General features: G+C 50.0%; 1 protein-coding gene across 1 annotated transcript in view; it reads left to right on the top strand.

Moving 5' to 3' along the window:
- The window catches only part of LOC147124917 (diacylglycerol kinase delta), a 225,075-nt gene that overhangs the window by 82,434 nt on the left and 123,924 nt on the right, over positions 1-18,717 (top strand). The window contains exons 11-15 of the mRNA XM_085988140.1: positions 2,535-2,619; positions 4,707-4,798; positions 5,982-6,081; positions 6,450-6,711; positions 13,649-13,829. Coding sequence (XP_085844266.1) covers positions 2,535-2,619; positions 4,707-4,798; positions 5,982-6,081; positions 6,450-6,711; positions 13,649-13,829 — 720 coding nt within the window. The remainder of the gene's footprint in view (positions 1-2,534; positions 2,620-4,706; positions 4,799-5,981; positions 6,082-6,449; positions 6,712-13,648; positions 13,830-18,717) is intronic.

Below are 18,717 nucleotides of genomic sequence, written 5' to 3' on the forward strand. Positions count from 1 at the left end.
GGCCCCTTTTATAGAGGGAGTCTGCCCATCAGGACCCCTTTTATAGAGGGAGTCTCCCCATCAGGGCCCCTTTTATAGAGGGAGTCTCCCCATCAGGACCCCTTTTATAGAGGGAGTCTCCCCATCAGGGCCCCTTTTATAGAGGGAGTCTCCCCATCAGGGCCCCTTTTATAGAGGGAGTCTCCCCATCAGGACCCCTTTTATAGAGGGAGTCTCACCATCAGGACCCCTTTTATAGAGGGAGTCTCCCCATCAGGGCCCCTTTTATAGAGGGAGTCTCCCCATCAGGACCCCTTTTATAGAGGGAGTCTCCCCATCAGGACCCCTTTTATAGAGGGAGTCTCCCCATCAGGACCCCTTTTATAGAGGGAGTCTCCCCATCAGGACCCCTTTTATAGAGGGAGTCTCCCCATCAGGACCCCTTTTATAGAGGGAGTCTCCCCATCAGGACCCCTTTTATAGAGGGAGTCTCCCCATCAGGGCCCCTTTTATAGAGTGAGTCTCCCCATCAGGACCCCTTTTATAGAGGGTGTCTCCCCATCAGGACCCCTTTTATAGAGGGAGTCTCCCCATCAGGACCCCTTTTATAGAGGGTGTCTCCCCATCAGGACCCCTTTTATAGAGGGAGTCTCCCCATCAGGACCCCTTTTATAGAGGGAGTCTCATCATCAGGGCCCCTTTTATAGAGGGAGTCTCCCCATCAGGACCCCTTTTATAGAGGGAGTCTCCCCATCAGGACCCCTTTTATAGAGGGAGTCTCCCCATCAGGACCCCTTTTATAGAGGGAGTCTCCCCATCAGGACCCCTTTTATAGAGGGTGTCTCCCCATCAGGGCCCCTTTTATAGAGGGAGTCTCCCCATCAGGACCCCTTTTATAGAGTGAGTCTCCCCATCAGGACCCCTTTTATAGAGGGAGTCTCCCCATCAGGACCCCTTTTATAGAGGGAGTCTCCCCATCAGGACCCCTTTTATAGAGGGAGTCTCCCCATCAGGACCCCTTTTATAGAGGGAGTCTCCCCATCAGGACCCCTTTTATAGAGGGAGTCTCCCCATCAGGACCCCTTTTATAGAGGGAGTCTCCCCATCAGGGCCCCTTTTATAGAGGGAGTCTCCCCATCAGGACCCCTTTTATAGAGGGAGTCTCCCCATCAGGGCCCCTTTTATAGAGGGTGTCTCCCCATCAGGGCCCCTTTTATAGAGGGAGTCTCCCCATCAGGACCCCTTTTATAGAGGGAGTCTCCCCATCAGGGCCCCTTTTATAGAGGGAGTCTCCCCATCAGGACCCCTTTTATAGAGGGAGTCTCCCCATCAGGACCCCTTTATAGAGGGTGTCGCCCCATCAGGACCCCTTTTATAGAGGGAGTCTCCCCATCAGGGCCCCTTTTATAGAGTGAGTCTCCCCATCAGGGCCCCTTTTATAGAGGGAGTCTCCCCATCAGGGCCCCTTTTATAGAGGGAGTCTCCCCATCAGGGCCCCTTTTATAGAGGGAGTCTCCCCATCAGGACCCCTTTTATAGAGGGAGTCTCCCCATCAGGACCCCTTTTATAGAGGGAGTCTCCCCATCAGGACCCCTTTTATAGAGGGAGTCTCCCCATCAGGACCCCTTTTATAGAGGGAGTCTCCCCATCAGGACCCCTTTTATAGAGGGAGTCTCCCCATCAGGACCCCTTTTATAGAGGGAGTCTCCCCATCAGGGCCCCTTTTATAGAGGGAGTCTCCCCATCAGGACCCCTTTTATAGAGGGAGTCTCCCCATCAGGACCCCTTTTATAGAGGGAGTCTCCCCATCAGGACCCCTTTTATAGAGGGAGTCTCCCCATCAGGACCCCTTTTATAGAGGGAGTCTCCCCATCAGGGCCCCTTTTATAGAGGGAGTCTCCCCATCAGGGCCCCTTTTATAGAGGGAGTCTCCCCATCAGGACCCCTTTTATAGAGGGAGTCTCCCCATCAGGACCCCTTTTATAGAGGGAGTCTCCCCATCAGGGCCCCTTTTATAGAGGGTGTCGCCCCATCAGGACCCCTTTTATAGAGGGAGTCTCCCCATCAGGACCCCTTTATGAGGAGAGATTACACAAACTAGGGTTGTATTCCCTGGAATTTAGAAGGTTAAGGGGTGGTTTGATCAAAGTTTTCAATATATTAAGTGGAGCAGATAGAGTCGATCGAGAGAAACTATTTCTGCTGGTTGGGGATTCTAGGACTGGGGGGCACAGCCTAAAAATTAAAGCCAGACCTTTCAGGAGTGAAATTAGGAAACACTTCTACACACAAGAGGTGGTAGAAGTTTGGAATTCTCTTCCGCAAACGGCAATTGATGCTAGATCAATTGTTAATTTTAAATGTGAGATTGATAGCTTTCTGTTAACCAAAGGTATTAAGGGATATGGGGCAAAGGCGGGTGTATGGAGTTAGATCGCAGCTCAGCCATGATGTCATTGAATGGCGGAACAGGCTTGAGGGGCTGAATGGCCTATTCCTGGTCCTATGCTCCGATGTGACTGTGATGACTGGCTGGATTATTCTCTGCTCCACAGATGGAGCATCATGACCTACGAAGAAGCAACAAAACAGCCACTTTCCATCGTGACAGAAGATGAGGTTTACAATTCCCAAGTACAGGTATGAGAGTACCACGGGTTAAACAGCGATATTAATGGGTTCCAGAATATGTCCAAGAAATGTAAAATGTAATAGGAGGCTTTGGTCAAACAGTATAAATCAGAAGTTTTATGTTAGAGAGTTCGGCAGTATCAAGTTCACAAAATGAAAACTCCTCAAAGCCAAATCACAGGCAGAATTTTACTCCAGGGAATTTGCAGCAAAAGAGGTTGGAAAAGATGTGGCAACAATCCCTGTATTGTCATTCGAAGAATTCATTGACAGGAGGAGGGACAGGAATTGCACTTACAGTCTCTGTTGCACAGTCAGTATCTTCCACAGTCAGTATCTTCCACAGTCCCTGTTGTACAGTCAGTGTCTCCCACAGTCTCTGTTGTACAGTCAGTGTCTCCCACAGTCTGTGTTGTACAGTCAGTATCTCCCACAGTTCCTGTTGTACAGTCAGTGTCTCCCACAGTCCGTGTTGTTTAGTCAGTGTCTCCCACAGTCTCTGTTGTTCAGTCAGTGTCTCCCAAAGTCTCTGTTGTACAGTCAGTGTCTCCCACAGTCCGTGTTGTACAGTCAGTGTCTCCGACAGTCCGTGTTGTACAGTCAGTGTCTCCCACAGTTCCTGTTGTACAGTCAGTGTCTCCCACAGTCTCTGTTGTGCAGTCAGTGTCTCCCACAGTCTCTGTTGTACAGTCAGTGTCCCCGAAAGTCCGCGTTGTACAGTCAGTGTCTCCCACAGTCCGTGTTGTACAGTCAGTGTCTCCCGCAGTCCCTGTCGTACAGTCAGTGTCTCCCGCAGTCCCTGTCGTACAGTCAGTGTCTCCCGCAGTCCCTGTCGTACAGCCCGTGTCTCCCGCAGTCCCTGTCGTACAGTCAGTGTCTCCCGCAGTCCCTGTCGTACAGTCAGTGTCTCCCGCAGTCCCTGTCGTACAGTCAGTGTCTCCCGCAGTCCCTGTCGTACAGTCAGTGTCTCCCGCAGTCCCTGTCGTACAGTCAGTGTCTCCCGCAGTCCCTGTCGTACAGTCAGTGTCTCCCGCAGTCCCTGTCGTACAGTCAGTGTCTCCCGCAGTCCCTGTCGTACAGTCAGTGTCTCCCGCAGTCCCTGTCGTACAGTCAGTGTCTCCCGCAGTCCCTGTCGTACAGTCAGTGTCTCCCGCAGTCCCTGTCGTACAGTCAGTGTCTCCCGCAGTCCCTGTCGTACAGTCAGTGTCTCCCGCAGTCCCTGTCGTACAGTCAGTGTCTCCCGCAGTCCCTGTCGTACAGTCAGTGTCTCCCGCAGTCCCTGTCGTACAGTCAGTGTCTCCCGCAGTCCCTGTCGTACAGTCAGTGTCTCCCGCAGTCCCTGTCGTACAGTCAGTGTCTCCCGCAGTCCCTGTCGTACAGTCAGTGTCTCCCACAGCCTCTGTTGTACAGTCAGTGTCTCCGACAGTCCGTGTTGTACAGTCAGTGTCTCCCACAGTTCCTGTTGTACAGTCAGTGTCTCCCACAGTCTCTGTTGTGCAGTGTCTCCCATAGTCTCTGTTGTACAGTCAGTGTCTCCGAAAGTCCGTGTTGTACAGTCAGTGTCTCCCGCAGTTCCTGTTGTACAGCCAGTGTCTCCCACAGTCCGTGTTGTACAGTCAGTGTCTCCCGCAGTTCCTGTTGTACAGTCAGTGTCTCCCGCAGTCCGTGTTGTACAGTCAGTGTCTCCCGCAGTCCGTGTTGTACAGTCAGTGTCTCCCGCAGTCCGTGTTGTACAGTCAGTGTCTCCCGCAGTTCCTGTTGTACAGTCAGTGTCTCCCGCAGTCCGTGTTGTACAGTCAGTGTCTCCCGCAGTCCGTGTTGTACAGTCAGTGTCTCCCGCAGTCCCTGTGGTACAGTCAGTGTCTCCCGCAGTCCCTGTCGTACAGTCAGTGTCTCCCGCAGTCCCTGTCATACAGTCAGTGTCTCCCGCAGTCCCTGTCGTACAGTCAGTGTCTTCCGCAGTCCCTGTCGTACAGTCAGTGTCTCCCGCAGTCCCTGTCGTACAGTCCGTGTCTCCCGCAGTCCCTGTTGTACAGTCCATCTATTCTGAGGTGTGTGTTGATGTGATAATCTGGACTGTTCCTTGTCTGTTTCAGGTCCCGATTTCTCGGTATGCTGATTCAATTGCTTATCATTTAACAAAAGTACTCGATTCCGACCAGCACTGTGATGTCATTTCCTCTGCCACGTAAGTTTCTTTTCGCCGTACAATCTCAATCAATCTGTTTCTTTGCTGTTGTTGATAACTAGTTAACGAGGGTCTGCTCACCATTAGGGCTCAGGTCCAAGGAGCTCCCACATGCTCTTCTCGATAGGTGTATTTTGACCTCGCCAGCAATAATTAGGCTTGAAGCCTTCAATGATGATGTAATTTCCTCCCTGTCACTCAATTCCCTCCTGTCCTACGGAGTACTGTTCCCTCCAGTACTTCAACCCAATGCCCCATCTACACGGGTCAGCCCAGACACTAGGTGGTACCAGAAACTGGGGCACTGCAATGGCCTGAGACCCTGGGTTTTTACAGGAGAAAAATCACCCAAAAATTCCTCACTGCTAGCCAGTTACTGGCCAGGTTCATGGACCCTCTCTTGCCCTGTGAATGCCAGGGACGCTGGGTAACAGATGGTACACTAATCTGGGTACAATCACCAGCATCGACTGCTCAGGCGTGAATTGTCTTCAGAAGCAAAATCTCGAGTTGCAGTTAGTTTTAGATATGCCGTTCCACTTAGATCTTGTCTGCATGTCGGGGAATGGGAATGAGGCAATGATTCACAGCTGACCCCAGGCACTAACACTATCTCGCATTGCTTCAATTACACCATCCTTTGTAAAATGCTATTCTATGAGCTCCAATTACACAAGGATGTTAAAATCAGAATAGTGTACACCCCCTGGAATGCACCATGCTGAATGTTGCATTGGAAGCCCACACCTCTCATTTGAATTGGCGACTGAAAGCTGAAGCGCTTGGCCAGAGAGCTTGGTTAGTAGCAAGGGTGGCTGGAGTGCAGAATCCAGTGAAGGACAGTCAACGGGCTGCACATTAACAGCACGTCAGGTAGTAATGGAAAGTGCACCAGTTGTTCACAGTGGCAGAGCAGAGGCGAGGGTAACACTGCCCCTTATCATGCTGGCGTTGGAGGTCCTGCTCCAGCAGATGTCACACAGGAGGGCGGACCTACCTGGGGCTGAAGACACCCCCTACAGTAAAAGAGCAGGTGCATGGAGGAAGGTCAACACTGTGTATTTCACCTTCCCCCTTCATTATTCCACTCGTCATTAATCCACTCTTCATTATTCCTCTCTTTATTTCACTGCTCTGTTTCTTTTACCCCCTACCTTTATTTTTGCCTGCTGTTGATCTGCAGGTTTCTCTGCGGGACAGTAAGTGACTTCATAGCTGAAGTTGGAAAAGCCTACAAGAAGGCCGAGGAAAACAAGGAAGAAGCAGACACAATGGCCAACAAGGTGGGTGTTTCGGTCACCGAAATAAATGCTATATGGGGATGGCCTGAACCGCACCCCTGGGCCGCACCCCTGGGCCGCACCCCTGGGCCGTACCCCCTGGGCCGCCCCCCCTGGGCCGCCCCCCCTGGGCTGCACCCCTGGGCCGCACCCCTGGGCCGTACCCCTGGGCCGTACCCCCTGGGCCGCCCCCCCTGGGCCGCCCCACCTGGGCTGCCCCCCTGGGCCGCCCCCCCTGGGCCGCCCCCCCTGGGCCACCCCCCTGGGCCGTACCCTTGGAAGAAGCGGCATCTTCAGCTGAGGAAGAGAGTAAATGGGGGGATTTGAACCCCACCTAATCTTGGTGATGTGACTGGATTTCTCTCATGCAGTGCGCACTGTTAACCCAGAGGCTGGACTCCCTGGTGAAGGCTCTGAGTGATGAATCGCAGGCGGTGATTGTTCCCGCTGGCACTTCCCCACCATCCACAGCTGGCCAGGGCGAGAACACATGTACAGATAACGGAGGACAGCCAGGAAACATCCCAGATACAAACGCTGCACCCAAAATATTCAAGTCAAAGGAACAGCTTATGTTGCGAGCCAACAGTTTGAAGAAAGCACTGAGGCAGATCATCGAACAGACAGAAAAAGGTAACACTCACAGAAAGATCTTATTCCATCAGGGAATTAGCACCAGGCCTCAGGGAGAGCACAAAATTGGGTCAGGGGCAGATTGGAGCTCCCCCTACACTGGGTCTGGAATGGAATGGGTCTGGAATGGAATGGGTCTGGAATAGAATGTGTCTGGAATGGAATGGGTCAGACTGTGATGGGTCTGGAATGGAATGGGTCTGGAATGGAATGGGTCAGGCTGGAATGGGTCTGGAATGGAATGGGTTTCGAATGGAATGGGTCAGGCTGTGATGGGTCTGGCATGGAATGGGTCTGGCATGGAATGGGTTTGGAATGGAATGGGTCTGGCATGGAATGGGTTAGACTGTGATGGGTCTGGCATGGAATGGGCCTGGTATGGAATGGGTCAGGCTGTGATGGGTCTGGTATGGAATGGGTCTGGAATGGAATGGGTCTGGAATGGACTGGGTCAGGAATAGAATGTGTCTGGCATGGAATGGGTCAGACTGTGATGGGTCTGGAATGGAATGGGTCTGGAATGGAATGGGTCAGGCTGGAATGGGTCTGGAATGGAATGGGTCTGGAATGGAATGGGTCAGGCTGGAATGGGTCTGGAATGGAATGGGTCTGGAATGGAATGGGTCAGGCTGGAATGGGTCTGGAATGGAATGGGTCTGGAATGGAATGGGTCAGGCTGGAATGGGTCTGGAATGGAATTGGTCTGGAATGGAATGGGTCTGGAATGGAATGGGTCAGGCTGTGATGGGTCTGGTATGGAATGGGTCTGGAATGGAATGGGTCTGGAATGGAATGGGTCAGACTGCGATGGGTCTGGAATGGAATGGGTCAGACTGGAATGGGTCTGGAATGGAATGGGTCAGGCTGGAATGGGTCTGGAATGGAATGGGTCTGGAATGGAATGGGTCAGGCTGGAATGGGTCTGGAATGGAATGGGTCTGGAATGGAATGGGTCTGGTATGGAATGGGTCTGGAATGGAATGGGTCTGGTATGGAATGTGTCTGGAATGGAATGGGTCTGGAATGGAATGGGTCAGGCTGTGATGGGTCTGGTATGGAATGGGTGTGGTATGGAATGGGTGTGGTATGCAATGGGTCAGGCTGTGATGGGTCTGGCATGGAATGGGTCTGGAATGGAATGGGTCTGGTATGGAATGGGTCAGACTGTGATGGGCCTGGTATGGAATGGGTCTGGTATGGAATGGGTCAGGCTGTGATGGGCCTGGTATGGAATGGGTCTGGTATGGAATGGGTCAGGCTGTGATGGGTCTGGCATGGAATGGGTCTGGTATGGAATGGGTCAGGCTGTGATGGGTCTGGTATGGAATGGGTCTGGAATGGAATGGGTCTGGAATGGAATGGGTCAGACTGTGATGGGTCTGGCATGGAATGGGTCTGGTATGGAATGGGTCAGACTGTGATGGGTCTGGCATGGAATGGGTCTGGTATGGAATGGGTCAGGCTGTGATGGGTCTGGTATGGAATGGGTCTGGAATGGAATGGGTCTGGAATGGACTGGGTCGGGAATAGAATGTGTCTGGCATGGAATGGGTCAGACTGGAATGGGTCTGGAATGGAATTGGTCTGGAATGGAATGGGTCTGGAATGGAATGGGTCAGGCTGGAATGGGTCTGGAATGGAATTGGTCTGGAATGGAATGGGTCTGGAATGGAATGGGTCAGGCTGTGATGGGTCTGGTATGGAATGGGTCTGGAATGGAATGGGTCTGGAATGGAATGGGTCAGACTGCGATGGGTCTGGAATGGAATGGGTCAGACTGGAATGGGTCTGGAATGGAATGGGTCAGGCTGGAATGGGTCTGGAATGGAATGGGTCTGGAATGGAATGGGTCTGGAATGGAATGGGTCAGGCTGGAATGGGTCTGGAATGGAATGGGTCTGGAATGGAATGGGTTAGGCTGTGATGGGTCTGGTATGGAATGGGTCTGGAATGGAATGGGTCTGGAATGGAATGGGTCTGGAATAGAATGGGTCTGGAATGGAATGGGTCAGACTGCGATGGGTCTGGAATGGAATGGGTCAGACTGGAATGGGTCTGGAATGGAATGGGTCAGGCTGGAATGGGTCTGGAATGGAATGGGTCTGGAATGGAATGGGTCAGGCTGGAATGGGTCTGGAATGGAATGGGTCTGGAATGGAATGGGTCTGGTATGGAATGGGTCTGGTATGGATTGGGTCTGGAATGGAATGGGTCTGGAATGGAATGGGTGTGGTATGCAATGGGTCAGGCTGTGATGGGTCTGGCATGGAATGGGTCTGGTATGGAATGGGTGTGGTATGCAATGGGTCAGGCTGTGATGGGTCTGGCATGGAATGGGTCTGGAATGGAATGGGTCTGGTATGGAATGGGTCTGGAATGGAATGGGTCTGGAATGGAATGGGTCAGGCTGGAATGGGTCTGGAATGGAATGGGTCTGGAATGGAATGGGTCTGGTATGGAATGGGTCTGGAATGGAATGGGTCTGGTATGGAATGTGTCTGGAATGGAATGGGTCTGGAATGGAATGGGTCAGGCTGTGATGGGTCTGGTATGGAATGGGTCTGGTATGGAATGGGTGTGGTATGCAATGGGTCAGGCTGTGATGGGTCTGGCATGGAATGGGTCTGGAATGGAATGGGTCTGGTATGGAATGTGTCTGGAATGGAATGGGTCTGGAATGGAATGGGTCAGGCTGTGATGGGTCTGGTATGGAATGGGTGTGGTATGGAATGGGTGTGGTATGGAATGGGTTAGACTGTGATGGGTCTGGAATGGAATGGGTCTGGAATGGAATGGGTCAGGCTGTGATGTGTCTGCTATGGAATGGGTCAGACTGTGATGGGTCTTGAATGGAATGGGTCTGGAATGGATTAGACTGTGATGGGTCTGGCATGGAATGGGCCTGGAATAGAATGCATCTGGTATGGAATGGGTCAGACTGTGATGGGCCTGGTATGGAATGGGTCTGGTATGGAATGGGTCAGACTGTGATGGGCCTGGTATGGAATGGGTCTGGTATGGAATGGGTCAGACTGTGATGGGTCTGGCATGGAATGGGTCTGGCATGGAATGGGTCTGGTATGGATTGGGTCTGGTATGGATTGGGTCAGGTATGGAATGGGTCTGGTATGGAATGGGTCAGACTGAGATGGGTCTGGCATGGAATGGGTCTGGCATGGAATGGGTCTGGTATGGAATGGGTCTGGTTTGGAATGGGTCAGACTGCGATGGGTTTGGCATGGAATGGGTCTGGAATGGAATGGGTCTGGTATGGAATGAGTCAGGCTGTGATGAGTCTGGCATGGAATGGGCCTGGTATGGAATGGGTCAGACTGATGGGTCTGGAATGGAATGGGTCTGGAACGGAATGGTTCAGACAGTGATGGGTCTGGAATGGAATGGGTCTGGTATGGAATGGGTCAGACTGTGATGGGTCTGGAATGGAATGGGTCTGGAACGGAATGGTTCAGACAGTGATGGGTCTGGAATGGAATGGGCCTGGTATGGAATGGGTCAGACTGTGATGGGTCTGGAATGGAATGGGTCTGGAACGGAATGGTTCAGACAGTGATGGGTCTGGCATGGAATGGGTCTGGTATGGAATGTGTCTGGTATGGAATGAGTCAGGCTGTGATGAGTCTGGCATGGAATGGGCCTGGTATGGAATGGGTCAGACTGTGATGGGTCTGGTATGGAATGGGTCTGGTATGGAATGGGTCTGGTATGGAATGGGTCTGGTATGGAATGGGTCTGGAATGCAATGGGTCTGGAATGCAATGGTCTAGAATGGAATGGATCAGACAATGATGGGCCTGGTATGGAATGGGTCTGAAATGGAATTGTGTCTGGTATCGAATGGGTCTGGTATGGAATGGGTCAGACTGTGATGAGTCTGGCATGGAATGGGTCTGGTATGGAATGAGTCAGGCTGTGATGGGTCTGGAATGGAATGGGTCTGGAACGGAATGGTTCAGACAGTGATGGGTCTGGTATGGAATGGGCCTGGTATGGAATGGGTCAGACTGTGATGGGTGTGGTATGGAATGGTCTGGTATGGAATGGGTCTGGAATGGAATGGGTCTGGTATGGAATGGGTCTGGGATGGAATGGGTCAGACTGTGATGGGTGTGGTATGGAATGGGTCTGGAATGCAATGGTCTAGAATGGAATGGGTCAGACAATGATGGGCCTGGTATGGAATGGGTCTGAAATGGAATTGTGTCTGGTATCGAATGGGTCAGACTGTGATGGGTCTGGAATGGAATGGGTCTGGTATGGAATGGGTTTGGTATGGATTGGGTCTGGAATGGAATAGGTCTGTGATGTGGAGTATTTTAAACCAACACTTGACACAAGGTTTTCAGATTGATAGTCAAGTTGTCTTTATTAAAGCGGTGGGGAGACAATCTGCTCTATCTTAGCCAGATTACTCCAAATTGTTACAGCAAATCCTACATTTTTATACATTCAAATAAGCATGGCGGCCTCATGCACAATTCATTCCCGCAACCTGATTGGATCTTGGCCCCCATGCACATTCATGGATTGGGTTACATGTCCTAAGGTAAACATGTGTAAGCTGCATACGCAGTTATTAGCCCAAACTGCTGAACGCTGATTCAAAGATAACTTGAAAGTATTGTGACCCAGATAACAAAACCCTAAGGGCAGCTGAAGTGTTAGACATCATGGGGGAAAAATTCAGTATCACCCCGTTTGGGATGCGATTATCGGCCGTGCACAAAGTTTAGTGCCTGGTGCTAATTATCGCCTCCAACTGCAAAATTGGCTTTTATCGCCCCCGGAGTTGATTGGAGCACTAAATCAGGTGCTACACACCTCTCTTAAGGCGCAAAGGCCGAGGAGTGAGGCGCTACCTCAGAGCGCTGGCAAAGCTCGTGATATCAGTCAGCAATGGAACACAGACACACTGGCGCCAGTCAGTTCTTAAAGGGGAGGGTTGATCTTGCTCTCCATCCACATCCTGCTCATTGCAGCCTTGAATCTTGGCCTGGAGAGACCTGTACATCAAATCTGCTGGAAAGAACAATGGAGAGACCCAGGGAAAGAGCTCAGAGTGCAGCCCCCACAGTCTCTTCTAAATCGATACAAGGAAGGGCAAATCAAAATGAATCTGCAAAGTGCTGCTCAGTACCCAAAACTCCTTCACACAGCGTTGAATCTCTCCAGAAGTCTCTCTCTCTCTCTCAGAATGCGTGGTGCAAAAATGTCACCAACAAAAAAAGGCAGGAAGCGGTCGCCTTTATATAGCGCTCCCCCAGTCCCTTCCTGACTGCAAAACGCTCCCCTCAACCTGTCGTTGCTAGCGGCAGGCGGTAAGGCAGGGGGCACCACTCAATATCCGGTCCGGGGCGCTACCGGGGCATTGCGCACTCAGCTGACGTCACGATGTGCTGGCGCAGGAGATCGTGGCGGTAGTGTTTAGCGCCGCTGCAAAATGTCTAGTTAATTTCGTGAGCGGCGCAAACATCGCCGCGCATGGACACAAGTTGCTTTGCGCCCCATTAGCGCCCTCTTAAGGCACTAATGGGAGGCGCAAACCAACTGAATTTTTCCCCTCATGTCTCAACTGAGTTGTTTTTAGTCTCAAAGGTCGGTTATCTTGTTGACACCTTATGGATGTGGTCTTTCATGTTAGCAAATCTCTCTCTTACAGCATTCTGTGAGCTGGCAGCGATGTTATTTTATGTCTTTCCCCACTTCAGTCTGGAATGGAATGGGTTTGGTATGAAATGGTTCAGACTGTGATGGCTCCCTCTAGGATTTATTTTCCCTTGTCCCTCTCTGAGTAATGTTACCAAACTGTAGAGTTTGGGCTGACATTAATATTTTATAAATTACTATTTCCAAGTTGTAATGATTAATGTAAGGGAATTATCTGCTGTTTCAGTTGCTCTCAGTGAGGGGCTCAGGAGGGGGAGAGCAACCAAGGCTCCTGCCCAGGGTCTCTATCCCCTGATTCCTGATGGACAGGGTGCCGGTGCGGTTGTTGGGTGAGGCTCGGCTGTGATGCCTGTCACAGTCAGCCAGCAGACACTCCCATATGAAGCAAGGGGCACTTGGGTAAGGTGCCGCAGGGCTATATGTGTGTGTGTGTGTGTGTGTGTGTGCACAATCATACCCCTGGCAAGAGTCAGCGCTTTCGGGGATTGGGGGAAAGAGTAGGGAAGAATGTTGGGAAGAAGTTGTAAAAATTGCACTGAAAGTCTCTCCATGCAGAGGATCATTTTCCGACTTCTTGCTCCCAGTGAGGAGCCTTGACCACTGCGAGTGCTTATTACAAGTTCATTTAAATGTTTGCCTGGAAAATTAAGTGCAGTGCCCGCCCGGATTTCTGATAAACACTCCCAGCGGACGAGGCTACAATCAGCTGGGCCTAGTTGGAAGTGACCTTTAAGTAACACCTTTATTTAGCATCTTTCATTACCTTAGGACATCCCAAAGCGCTTCACACCAATGAAGTAATTTTTGAATTGTAGTCACTGTTGTAATGTAGAAAATGCAGCAGCCAATTTGCGTACAGCAAGCTCCCACAAACAGCAATGTGATAATGACCAGGTAATCTGTTTTAGTGATGTTGGTTGAAAGATAAATATTGGCCAGAACACCCCTGCTCTTCTTCGAATAGTGCCGTGGGATCTTTTACGTCCACCTGAGAGAACAGATGTGGCCTCGATTTAGCGTCTCATCCAAAAGACGACAATGCGGCACCCCCTCAGCACTGCACTGTGAGCGTCAACCTGGATTATGGGCTCAAATCTCTGGAGTGGGACTTGAACCCACAACCTTCTGACTCAGAGGCAAGGAAGACTGCTACCAACTGAGCCACAGCTGACATTGTATTAATATCCCATAACTTTACCATTTACCCTCTCTGTTTCAGTTGCGGGTATTAAAGTCTTATCTTCTCTCTCAGTGATTGACGAACAGAACAGACAGAGTCAGGTGATACGCAGCTCTTCCTCAGCCTTCAACCTGCCTGCCGCTTCACTCAAGAGAGAAAGCTCGGAGGAGCTGGGACACAAAGACACGGAGTCACGTAAGCCAGACTCTGCTCTGAGTACCAGAAACAAATGGCTGTACGAGGGTGAGGGCCGGTGAATTAGTCTGATGGAGAGTAGTGCGTCGGGCACTGTTATGACCTCCCGCCCCACTGTGGGAAGGAGTGTTTTTTAAACAAGGTCTCACCATGCATCTCTTAACTCCTGACTCTCAAAAGGGTCAGGATACTTTTCTGTGTATTTCCCCAGGCTGTGTACCTGCCAGTGTGGCACACTTACTCCGCAGAGCCTGGCCTACTGCCAGGGCTCTCCTGGCCCAGTGGAGCCTGCACATTTGATTTTCATTCATCCCTATAGGGAGACACCTGCTCTGTGTTAGTAAGAACCTCTGCCCTCCTGCCCACATGTTGTCCAGCTGAGATCAGGAACTTCCCAGATTGTTGGACCGAATGCTCATCTCTCCGCCTGTGGCACAGCCATTTGGCACTGGAATACACAGAGACGGGTTTAATTTACTTAAAGCAGCAAGGTGGTTTTCTATGACGCTGTTCATGAACAAAGTGTCTTTTTACTTAAAATCAACCTATTATCTTGTTACTGGTCCAATTCTACCGATCAATCACAATGTCCAGTCACAAGGTCCAACCGTGTCACACCCCAACACACACTGCACACTCCCAATACCCACTCACACCCCATAATCACAATGTCCAGCTCTCAATGAATACACTGTAATAGAGACTTTTGTGACACTTGCTGTGACCGTGCGGAGTGACTCTTGCTGTGACCGTGCAGAGTGACATTTGCTGTGACCGTGCGGAGTGACACTTGCTGTGACCGTGCAGAGTGACACTTGCTGTGAACGTGAAGAGTGACTCTTGCTGTGACCGTGCGGAGTGACTCTTGCTGTGACCGTGCAGAGTGACACTTGCTGTGACCGTGCAGAGTGACACTTGCTGTGACCGTGCAGAGTGACACTTGCTGTGAACGTGAAGAGTGACTCTTGCTGTGACCGTGCGGAGTGACTCTTGCTGTGACCGTGCAGAGTGACACTTGCTGTGACCGTGCAGAGTGACACTTGCTGTGACCGTGCAGAGTGACACTTGCTGTGACCGTGCAGAGTGACCACATCTTGAGTATTGTGTGCAGTTTTGGTCACCTTATCTGAGGAAGGATGTTCTTGCCATGGAAGGAGTTCAGTGAAGATTCACCAGGCTGATACCTGGGATGGCAGGAATGACGTATGAGGAGAGTTTGGGTCGATTGGGCTTGTACTCGCTGGAGTTTAGAAGAATGAGAGGGGATCTCATTGAAACTTATAAAATTCTGACAGGACTGGACAGACTAGATGCAGGAAGGATGTTCCCGATGGTCGGGGAGTCCAGAACCAGGGGTCACAGTCTAAGGATAAGGGATAGGCCATTTAGGACAGAAATGAGGAGGAATTTCTTCACCCAGAGAGTGGTGAACCTGTGGAATTCTCTACCACAGAAGGCAGTAGAGGCCAATACATTAAATATATTCAAGAAGGAGTTGGATATATTTCTTAAGGCTAAAGGGATCAAGGGGTATGGGGAGAATGCAGGGACCGGGTACTGAATTTGGATGATCAGCCATGATCTCATTGAATGGCGGAGCAGGCTCGAGGGGCCGAATGGCCTGCTCCTGCTCCTATCTTCTATGTTTCTATGACCATGCAGAGTGACTCTTGCTGTGACCGTGCGGAGTGAATCTTGCTGTGATCGTGCGGAGTGACTCTTGCTGTGACCATGCAGAGTGACTCTTGCTGTGACTGTGTGGAGTGACTCTTCCTGTGACCACGTGGAGTGGCTCTTGCTGTGACTGTGCAGAGTGACACTTGCTGTGACCGTGTGGAGTGTGGATATCTAACCTGATCCTTCTTTTGTTGAAGCACAAACAGGGGTAAGGAGAGGCACAATGACGTCTACGACATCCACCATCATTCTTGACCGATCCGATGCAACCACCGCACTTAGTTTCACCGAGGATCCCAGTTCATTGTAAGTGAACATCATCTAAATATCCCTACAATGTTACCTGATACATCCTGCACTGATTGAAACTCAGAACCTATACACTGTCCCATCGAACACTCCCAGGGCAGGTACAGCACAGGTAAGATACAGAGTAAAGCGCCCTCTATACTGTCCCATCGAACACTCCCAGGGCAGGTACAGCACAGGTAAGATACAGAGTAAAGTGCCCTCTACACTGTCCCATCAAACACACCCAGGCAGGTACAGCATGGGTTAGATACAGAGTAAAGCTCCCTCTTCACTGCCCGTCAAACACACCCAGGGCAGGTATATCACAGGTTAGATACAGAGTAAAGCTCCCTCTTCACTGCCCGTCAAACACACCCAGGGCAGGTATAGCACAGGTTAGATACAGAGTAAAGCTCCCTCTACACTTTCCCATCGAACACTGACTGATAGATACAGTGCTCTGATTTGGGGTACACATGCAAAGCATCACATACTGTCTTTTCTCTTCACAAACGCTGACTGATCTGCTACCTATTTCCAGGATTTCCTGTTTTCATTTCAGATTCATACAATGTGTTAGATACAGTGTAATGAGGCCTGTACATTGCCCCACCAAGCAGTCACACATAGATATGGCATGGGTTAGATACTGAATGTTACAAATACAGATCTGCCATAGAAAACTTCTTGGCATTGACCCCTACAGAGTTCAAATGAATAGAGTTGTCACAGCAGCAAACAAGTGTGAAGAGATGCTGGAAAGCCAAGCTATTCTTCATTGCCCCCAGCATGCTGGTTCACTCCTCTTACTCTAAACCATCCAGCCCTGCTGTCCTGTAAATGTAATCCTTCAGTGCTAAGCTTAGCTCAGTAGTATCATTTTTAACAAATATTGCACAAAGGTCCCGTCCCCCTGGTTCTGGCATAGTCGACAATCCTGTGTAGCTGCTCGAGGAGTGTTTGATGCCCGTATTAGTTGTAGAAAAGTAGAACATAACTAAATTGATTAAAATAAAAAACAATTCACAAAGTCTCCCATTTGTAGAATAAAGTAAGCAACTATTTAACTCGTGAGGCTAACTAGTGCTGTTTTGGAGGGTTTAAACTAATTTTGGCAGGGGGAGGGAAACCAGGATGTAGCAGCAGAGAGGAGAGAAAGTGCATAGAAAACTAGGAGGGAGAAACAGCAACAGAACAAAGAGTAGTGTAGAAAAAACAAGAATTGGATGGAGGAATAAAGCAAAGCCGACTAGCATGGTGTTGGAATGGGAACTAAACATTCCTGACTACACTGTATTCAGGAAGGAGAGGGAAGGAAAAAAGACAGGAGGGGCTGGCAGTATTGATCAATGATAGATTACATTGATTCTACACAGGGACGATATACTAGAGGGTTCAAAGACTGAATCTATTTGGTTAGAGTTAGGGAACAGAATAGGAACTGTTACATTGCTGGGTGTTTATGAGAAAGCTCCAAATAGTGAGAAGGAGCAAATCTCCAGGCAAATATGAGAGATATGTAAAAATAATAGAGCATTAATAGTAGGGGACTTCAATTACCCTAATATAGACTGGATGAAAAACAGGGTAGAGGGCAAGGAGAGTGAAGAATTCCTAAAATGTGTACAGGAGAATGTTAGATCCGTGGTTCAGTGGATAAATAATTACACGGATGCTGTACATAAACAAATAACAGGTCTTTACTGGAGGAGGGTATCTCTAGGCTGGGGTACCGAGGCATGCGCACAGCTTATATACCGATGTGGTCACTGCCGGTACTACAGTATACAGGAGCTGTAAAAAGTAGTTCTGACTTAAAGCACATACACTACAATTCCTCCCTTTTTAGATTAATAATATCCCTTAATATTCAAATAACAATTACATTTTTACATGTACATTCAAAAACAAAAGTCCATTTATAGATTCAGTCTTTGGGGCGGCTTCCTGACCCTTTCGGGATAGCGCCTTTCCGGAGGTTCTTGTTCTTGGTGCAGAGGTGATTCTGACCCCTTTTCATCGGGTAGTTCATCGGGTTCCACTGCTACTGGGTCTGAAGTAGATGCTACCGGTATGTCAGGTTCATCCCCAGGTACTCGAGACATGGGGTTGATGCCTTCCTGTGACGCTAAGATCTGATTGACGTGGCATCTCACAATGTTCTCCCCGACATCCACTGTGTACATTAATGGCCCCTGCCTTGTACATATCGTTCCGGGTTGCCACTTCTCTGTTCGATAGTCACGGGCCAAGACTGGTTGCCCTACATTGAAGCTCCTTGTCGGCTTCTCGTTGATGTGCTGGAATTGTTTGTTCTCAACATTTCTTCGCACATTTGGTCTGAGCAAATCCAGACGAGATCTCAACCTTCGGTTAAAGAACATCATGGCTGGGGTCTGGTTGGTAACTGCATGTGTCGCATTTCGGTAGGCTAATAAGAAATTGTCCATCTTATGCTGTAGTGGAATTTCCTCGTCGCACATGGCCTTTATCGCCTTCTTAAAGGTTTGTACGAACCTCTCAGCCAATCCACTGGTGGCTGGATGATACGGGGCGGATGTGTAATGCCTTACCCCATTCCTTTTCATGAATTTTTGGAACTCGTCGGACACAAACTGTGGTCCATTATCAGAGCAGATCTGCTCTGGCAAACTGTTTCTGGCAAATATGGTCCGTAGGACTGCAATCGTTTTCTCTGTAGTGGTTGAAGACATCTTTATCACCTCAGGCCACTTTGAATGAGCATCCACTGCTATTAAGAACATTGAGTCCATGAATGGACCAGCGAAATCAATGTGCACCCGTTGCCATGGAGAGGAGGGCCACTCCCATGGGTGTAGAGGGGCATGTGGTGGTGCATTTTGGACCTTCTGGCATCTTAAGCAGCTCTTAGTTAGGTCTTCGATTTGTTGATCGATTCCCGGCCACCACACATAAGCCCGAGCAAGGCTTTTCATTTTCACTCCCCCCAGATGACC

This window comes from Somniosus microcephalus, chromosome 1 (assembly GCF_052327205.1).
Source record: "Somniosus microcephalus isolate GS21.2 chromosome 1, FLI_Smic_1.0, whole genome shotgun sequence".
Taxonomy (NCBI): domain Eukaryota; kingdom Metazoa; phylum Chordata; class Chondrichthyes; order Squaliformes; family Somniosidae; genus Somniosus; species Somniosus microcephalus.